We start from the raw sequence: 8,389 nt of genomic DNA, 5'->3' as shown, positions 1-8,389 counted from the left end.
ACATATGGATTTAAGGGTATGTTTTAATATGACTTACATTTTTCACATATGAGTGATGAGTGATATCCCTGCAGTGAGCACCAACCATTTAGTTTTTTGGTGTGTTACCACCATTAATGTGGACATGTTTATAAAAGTTATTGAGGTAACATGGGTGTGGTTTAAAAACAGGGAGTGGTCAACACATGTTTCCATTATTAGTCCTCCACCACAGCAGGTCAGAAAAATTGGAGCCCTCAGTACCACAGAAGTTGGACAGCACTGATGTAGAAGATAGGACTTGGTAAAGTTGTAGTTCACCAGAAAAGAATGCCGGCTAGTGGTCCAGATCCCCTCCAGTGAATTTGTTTTGCACTTTCCACACTATGAGGTGCCTTACCTTTATTGCTATAGGCCTGTCCATTCCAATTCAGAGTGTAGAGACCCAGACCGTGCATTTTTAATTCAGTACAATGAGCAGGGGACCAGGATTGCAAGGTCTGCTTTGTGGTAGTTTCTCCTTCCGAGCTGCTGAAAACTGCAAACGTGCTCTTTTGCTGCAGGGGGTTGAACAGTAGGGGGTACAATGACCTGCAGGTGCACACAGGGCACAGAGACCTGCATTCCCCCAATGATTAAAATGATGGATGCCAGGTCCAGACTGGGATTTAAAAGAGGACCTGGCATTTCAGACACACAGAGCAAGTGCTTTTTAAGTGAGGACTAAGGGCCATATTTTAGCACCTACATCTGAAGTCACATTACATGACCCCTCACAACTTTGTCTAAGAAACAAATTATAAAATGTTAGCAGAAAACACCTTGTACCCACCCACGGCCCACTCTGGAGGCAACACAGCTGAATGCAACATTCATATTGACTATTTGCAATCCATTCTAGGAATATAAAGTGCTGCATTGCAGAAAGCAACCTGCATGGCGAGTGCACTTTTTTTTGCACCGAGGTTTTTTGAAAAATGCCTTTTATGTTTAAGGTAATATGAACATTAAGCAGCCATCAGCAAAACTTTTAGAAGGTTTAGAATGCAAAGCTGTGCAGTGGTGAATTAATTAGGCTACACTTTCCACTGCCCCCCATCTAGGATACTCCCAAAGTTTTTAAATACAGAACAATTAATCTGAGTCATAGGAGCACCCGGAGACATTAGGAGCCCATGATCTAGTGTTTTTTTACATATTATTTGTATTTACCATGTTGGGACGGGTGCGCAATACTTTGTGGGAGTAGATTAGGCAGCCAGTGACTGGCACACACTGAATCCAATGCACCTTAGAGCGCGCATGTGTATGCTACATGCAGGGCCGCCATCAGAAATCTCAGGGTCCCATATGAAAAAAAATCCTGGGCTGCGCCCACCACAAGCCCCACTTACAAGTCCGCCCTCCCCACCCCACAGGTCCACCCCCCACCACACACTAAAAAAAAAAAACATTGGTGGCTATGGTTCCCACATGTTAATAAAAAAATATTGGTGGTCAGGGCCCCCCCACTGAAAAAAACATTTGTGGTCAGGGCTCCCCCATTAAAAAAAACATTTGTGGTCAGAGCCCCCCATTAAAAAATATTGGTGGATAGGACACCACATGGGGGGAAAAAATTGGTGGCCAGGGCCCCCCTTAAACGTCCATGTAAAAAAACTTGCCCCCCCAGAAGTTTAAAAAAAATTTGGTGCCCAGGGCCCCACCACACAACAAGGATCACAAAGGGTTACATTTAAGGGGGCCCTGCCATGTTGCACTTACTTCATTAGTGTGGCCCACCTGCTGTCAGTGAGCTGCCAACTACAGAAGGGAGGAGGGGAGCACAGGTGGCTGCATCTTCTTCCAGTGACAGCATTTTCTTCCCTTATTGGTCACAGAATTTCAAGTCTTGGTAAAGCTGCATGGTGATTGGATAAGCTGGAGGAGAAGTTCAAACCTCAGCTATCCAATCCATGAGCAGCTCAGTGACCAATAAGGAAAAGTAATGGACAGAAGATACCTCCACTTGTGCTCCCACCCTGCCTTCTCGAAGTCAGCAGCTCTCAGAAAGCAGGGGGGCCCGACTAATCAACAAAGTGCAGTGTGGCCGGGCCCCCCTTACTCTCGGGGCCCCCTACAACTCTCCCCACTGTCCCCCCCGATGGCTGCCCTGGCTACATGCACCTTGCCTTATTTAGCTGCCCAATCTTCTCCCAGCAGGCACTTCTCACCTGTCCCAATCAAACCCAGGCCCAGCAGCACAGATAAAAATATTTTTTTTAAAGAAATAAATACAAAGATTATAACTAAAAAAGCTATATGGGCCCCTAGGTGAAAGTCTAGGGTTGCCTATTTATTAATCCGCCCCTGCAGCTGTGAAATTATCAACAATCTTCAACAATCTTATCAACACCAAAACAGGCTAAAAGAACAATTTAGCTTCTTCTATGGAAGGAGTTGAATTGAATTCATTGACCAATGGTTTAGGATATGAAACCAAAAGTCTGCTTTTGTAGTCATTGGCAAACTCATTGTCAAAAGTAAGGTCATTGCAATGCCTCCTTTTCCCAGGGTATCCATGTGAGTGTTCTTGTCCGGGGTATTTTATTTCTCAGGGCTCTATTAAATTTCTGCTGCATCAACAGAAATAATGTCCACTACCAGTTCTCCTGTGGGATGTCACCGGGCTCTCTGCCCCTATATAAACTGCAGAAAAGTTTAGAAAGTCACTGAGTTTCAGATCAATGAACTGAAGATAAAGCATCACATTTCTGCTCTACCAGCTCCTCTTCCAGCACAAAGAGATGACCATGACCAAGCAGCAGACTAGGCTGGGACTGGTACTCACTTTTCTTGCCATCCTAAATGTTCTCTATGCCTTCCCCAACTCTTCTCCAATAATCAATGCCGACTGGGGGGTCTCTGATAGGTTGATGCACCTATATACAGCCAGTGACTGGAACAGCTTCCACCTACAGATCAACCACGATGGAAGCGTTGATGGAACCCCTACTCAAACCATTTACAGTAAGTGAAATAACCATTTCATGGATTTTGATGATACATGCTGATAGGATGGATATGTGCCCATCTATTGTAAAATAGAAAGAGGTCACCAAGAAGTTCCATGATCATGTGAAGGTGCAAGGCTCTGGGTCGAGGGCTTTTATACAAGTCAGGCCTGATGGGGGTTTTAATATAATGAATGGATTATTAAAGGAACATTATTACATTGCCCTGGCTTTCTATGATCATTTCTATGGTCACTAAGCTTGTTACTGAAATGTCCCAACTTTCTCTTTGATCGCCTCCACTGAACAGCCAGAAAAAAGATAAAAAGTTTCTAACTTAAAAGACCAGCAACATAAAAAAAAATTTAACAAAAAATTTGTTTCTACTTAACGAAAAAAAACTCCAAGACTTGAGTCCACAAAGTCTTTATTAAGAAATTACTTACCGATTCCCTGCTTGCGCTCCTCTTCAAAAACAGCGACGATCCATCGTGCGGTGCTCGATTCTGCCTTCTATAGGCCAAATTTAGTAAAATGAAGATGGTAATTAGGGGGTGGCCACAAAAATGGGTGTGGTCCAAAAAAAATTTGCCGCACTACGAGCACCAACTCTTTTTGTCTCTCTTTCTACTTCCAAAATGTTGGTATGACTAAGTGAAACTGGATCCTCCATTGAGAATCCTGCCTGCTCTATATACACCCAACAAAGTGTTCATTGTTTCTTGTTTTTCAAAAGAGAACTGATTTTTTTATTTTTAATTTTAAAATCTGACATGGAGCTAGACATATTGTCAGCTTCCCAGGTGCCCCCAGTCATGTGATTTATGCTTGATAAACTTCAGTCACTCTTTACTGATGCACTGTAAGTTGGAGTGATATTACCCTCCTCCCTTCTCCCCAGCAGCCCAATCAGCAGGGGCCTGGGAAGGTAACCAGATAAAAGTTGTCTGGCAGATATAAAAACAACACTCAATAGTGAAATCCAGGTCCCACTGAGACACATTCAGTTACATTGAGTAGGAGAAACAACAGCCTGCCAGAAAGCAGTTCCATCCTAAAGTGCTGGCTCTTTCTGAAAGCACATGACCAGGCAAAATGACCTGAGATGCACCTACACACCAATATTACAACTAAAAAATACACTTGCTGGTTCAGGAATGAAATTTTATATTGTAGAGTGAATTATTTGCAGTGTAAACAGTGTAGTTTAGAAATAAAAACTACACCATAAAAATCATGACAGAATCCCTTTAAGTTTTGGGCTGCCAATTAGGGTGAGATGGGGGTTTTATTTAGGATTTATATCCCCTTTAAAGATCATTTCAGTATTTTTTTATTAAACAATGTAAAATGCATTTAGAAAAATTAGAAAATACCATAATGCATTTTGCACACATTTCAAAAACAGTTGAAACAGTTGAAATTACCGGTAAAAGGTCGACCGCACTTTCCTGCAAAAATGACTTTTAATATTTGTTTTCATGTAACAGGTGCAATAATGATCAAATCCGAGTCCGCTGGGCACGTGGTTATAACCGGCGTCAAAACGAATCGGTACTTGTGCATGGACAGAAGTGGAAATGTCTTTGGATATGTGAGTATTTCCGTTATTTCCAGGGGAAACAAATCAATACAAAGAGGCGTTATTTTTTCATGATCATGATTCATCTCTACTATGATGATAGAGCAATTCAGAGAATGTCATTCAAACTACCCAATAGTAACGATCCATGTAGGGTCTGGGTCATTTGAGATTCATTTGGGATAGATCATGAAGGAGGTTATGTAATAAAAGGCATTAAGTTTGCACAGGGGCAGTAACCCATAGCAACCAATCAGCAGGTAGTATTTACTGGTCACCTGTTTAAATGCAAACATCTTATTGGTTGCTCTGGGTTACTGCTCATGGGCAAACTTAATGCCTTATATTACATATGGGGGAGTGTGTGTGATATAAGTACAAATGGAAAGTATGACCATAACCAGAAAGTGACCTTAACCATGTAGGCCCTTTTATTCAGTGACAACCCAGTGTTCTCTTCTGTAGAATTTTAGGGATTTAAAGGGATAATGTGATGGGAAAAAAGCTTTTTTATTTTTTTATTTTTTTTTTAAATCCATCTGTAAATAGGGCTACTACACTTTTCGAAAGAGCAAACTGATTTTTTTTATATTTAATTTTGAAAACTGACATGGGGATAGACATATTGTCAGTTTCCCAGGAGCCCCCAGTCATGTGACTTGTGCTCTGATAAACTTCAATCACTCTTTACTGTTGTACTGCAAGTTGGAGTGATATCATCCCCTCCCTCCCCCCAGCAGCCTAACAACAGAACAATGGGAAGGTAAACAGATAGCAGCTCCTGGTAGATCTAAGAACAGCTCTTAAAGGAGCAGTAACATCAATTTCTTAAAAAAAAATTGTTAGTATACTATGAAAAACACAAAGACAAATTAAACTTTGAAATTGCTAAGTCTTTATTAAGAAATAACTTATCAAAACTCTTCTTGCGCTCCTCTTCAGAAGAGGTGACATTGCAATGTTCCATCGTGCGGCGCTCTATTTCTCCTCCCTGGCTATCTCCTATAAGGAAGGCAGGGAAGAGAAATCGAGCGCTGCACGATGGATCGCCTTTTCTGAAGAGGACCGCAAGCGGAGTTTTGGTAAGTTATTTCTTCTCCTGGTGAGGTAGATAATTAAATTACTGGTGCACAGAGAAAGAGAAGTCCGTTATGGAGGAGGGACAAGAAATAAACATCCTAAATCCAAAATTTGTTTGGATAAGAAAAACCAGAACCTTCTGTTGTCACATAGTTTCAAGACATGGGATATTTTAAAGGTTCAGATTCAATTAAATCCCTACTTGTTATTTTTTTATTGAATGTGTAATGATTCAACCAAAATAGTTATTTCTGAGCATAGCACTACACCCCTGGTGGAGCTTTTGCCTGCCAAAGTAGTTACAGGTATGGGTCCCATTATCCAGAAACCCGTTATTCAGAAAGCTCCCAATTACAGAAAGTCTGTCTCCCATAGACTCCATTTTATCCAAATAATCCAACTGATTTCCTTTCTCTGTGTAATAATAAAACAGGACCTTGCACTTGATCCCAACTAAGATATAATTAATCCTTATTGGAAGCAAAAGCAGCCTATTTATTTAATGTTAAATTGATTTATAGCAGACTTACAGTATGAAGATCCAAATTACAGAAAGATCCCTTATCCCGAATACCCCAGGTCCCAAGCATGCTGGATAACAGGTCCCATACCTTTATAGGCTTTCCTACACATGCACCTTGAAGAGCTAAACGTAATGTTATAACGATCAGCTCGTACTATTCTGAGATGCTAAACATAATGTTCTAACGATCACCTTGTACTATTCTGAGATGGTATCTGTAGGTCATCCAACCTAGATCCAGGACTTTCTGGTTTGGACCTTCCACAGAGGTAATAGGGGAAATTAGTAGGTTGCCCAATAGGTCAGGATGAGAAGGCAGAATTACTGGATGACCCCTGTGAAGTGGATTTTAGAAACCATAAATATCCTATAGGGCTGTGATCCCCAACCAGTAGCCCGTGAGCAACATGTTGCTCTCCAACCCCTTGGATGTTGATCTCAGGGTCCTCAAAGCAGCTGCTTATTTTTGAATTCCAGGCTGGGAAGCAAGTTTTAGTTGCATAAAAACTAAGTGTAGTGCCAAGTAGAGCCTCTTGTAGGCTGCCAGTCCACATAGGGGGTACCAAATAGCCAATAACAGCCCTTATTTGGCACCCCAAGAGACTTTTTCATGCTCGTATTGCTCCCCAACTCTTTTTACATTTGAATGTGGCTCACAGGTGAAAAAAGGTTGGGGACCCCTGCTATAGGGTGTTTAACTCGTAGATAATGAATGTTTCATTTTGGGTTTCTAGCATGACTTCAACCATGACGACTGCGTTTTTAAGCACGAGACCCTGGAAAACAACTTTGACATTTACCATTCTCCAAAACACAACTACGTGATCAGCCTCAAGGAGCCCAAGCATCGTTTCCGCCCCGGCATGGACCTACCCCCTTATTCCCAATTCCTGTCCTTGAAGAATGAAATCCCCATAACCAGATTTAATGCTCCAGAGCCTGAAATGAGAATCCCCGAAGGCAACTTTGCTGACCCCAGTGACATCATAAAGAACTCCAGGAACTGGGACTTTTCACCATCTATTCATAATCCTTACCAGGATGTCTGGTTTCCATTCCCCAGTGGGTCTTTACCAATCATTAGAGCTCCTTTGCCAATCATTCATAACAATGTCATTAATGCCGATGACCCAGAAGAAATTGTGAAAATGAAAACATACAGATATTTTAAGAGGTAGTCATGTGAATGTAACAGATACTCCTGGATGGAGTCACGATGCATTAGAGTCTGAAATTAGCTTTCTATATGACTTCATCCGGTCCAAGGAAATAATACATAGAGAAAATTTCATGTAGACATGTTTCATGTATTCATTGCACTGTTTATTCAATCAATAATCCTCCGTTTTTTGTGTTAATGCACTGGTGGAATAGAAAATCATACCATTAAATCTTGTAAGAGTGGACCAAGTATTTTTTGATGCCCAAAGCAATACTACTTAGCCCAGCGTCCTACTTGTTTGCCCCAAAACCATTCTCTCATATGCTTTCAGTGGTTGGTCTACAGGCCACCAACTCTTCACCTGCCACCGCTCCAACTGTTCCCCTGTCCTACTGCACCGGAGGAACATACCTCTGCTGCCAACCCCTAGTTCCTGCCCTGAATCTTGTCTATATCTGCCATGATTTGGGCCACACCCAGTGTACCCAAAAACAAGCCAAGATCAGCGCAGGCCACTATACTGGAATACAGAGTGGGTGACCCTACTGCAGATCAGATTGATCAAGGGTCATCCACTCTATTTTGCATTCCAGTAGGCCATTAGTAAATTTGCTGCAATGCATTCTAAAGATGGCATTATAGCAGCAGATGTAAAATGAAATAAAGGGTATTATATGAGCGGGATTGGGGAATGAGGACAAGGGTCATAACAACATTCCTTCACTTGAATCCTGGATATACCATTGCTCGTTAGAAATGTTAAAGGATAAGCAAACCTTAAAAATAAGTGAATGTAAAATTGATGAGAGTACTATTCTAAGCAATTTTTTCATTTGCATTCATTATTTTTTTTAAAATTTCAAGATATTAAGGGATACATGTACTGTTAATATGAATGAATTTTGTTACAACAGCGCCACCTGCTGGTCAGTTTCTGACCAGTCTGACCACCAAGTAGTCAAGGAAGAAGTCGTTCATTAGAAAGAAAGAGGCTGCTCTGATGTTCTTCTGCTTAGAAAAAACCTTTACAAAACAGAAGAACATCAGAGCAGCCTTTTTCTTTCTCCTGA

At 41.3% G+C, this 8,389-nt stretch overlaps 1 protein-coding gene across 1 annotated transcript; it reads left to right on the top strand.

Annotated features, from left to right (window-relative positions):
* Positions 1–2,706: 2,706 nt before the first annotated feature.
* Positions 2,707–7,563, top strand: fgf23.2.S (fibroblast growth factor 23, gene 2 S homeolog). Its single transcript, XM_018254510.2, has 3 exons — positions 2,707–2,988; positions 4,463–4,566; positions 6,892–7,563. The coding sequence occupies exons 1-3, from the start codon at positions 2,766–2,768 to the stop codon at positions 7,333–7,335; spliced, it is 771 nt and encodes a 256-aa protein (XP_018109999.2). The 5' UTR covers positions 2,707–2,765; the 3' UTR covers positions 7,336–7,563.
* Positions 7,564–8,389: the final 826 nt, after the last annotated feature.

Source organism: Xenopus laevis, chromosome 3S, assembly GCF_017654675.1.
Source record: "Xenopus laevis strain J_2021 chromosome 3S, Xenopus_laevis_v10.1, whole genome shotgun sequence".
Taxonomy (NCBI): Eukaryota; Metazoa; Chordata; class Amphibia; order Anura; family Pipidae; genus Xenopus; species Xenopus laevis.
The sequence above is the reverse complement of the archived record's forward strand: the minus strand, read 5'-3'. Positions and strand labels throughout refer to the sequence as shown.

Bases quoted from the DNA above. Each gene is read 5' to 3' on its own strand.
- fgf23.2.S (XM_018254510.2), top strand. From the start codon at position 2,766: ATGACCATGACCAAGCAGCAGACTAGGCTGGGACTGGTACTCACTTTT. The intron at 2,989-4,462 runs GTAAGTGAAATA...TTCATGTAACAG, and splicing joins CCCTACTCAAACCATTTACA to GTGCAATAATGATCAAATCC. The intron at 4,567-6,891 runs GTGAGTATTTCC...TTGGGTTTCTAG, and splicing joins GTGGAAATGTCTTTGGATAT to CATGACTTCAACCATGACGA.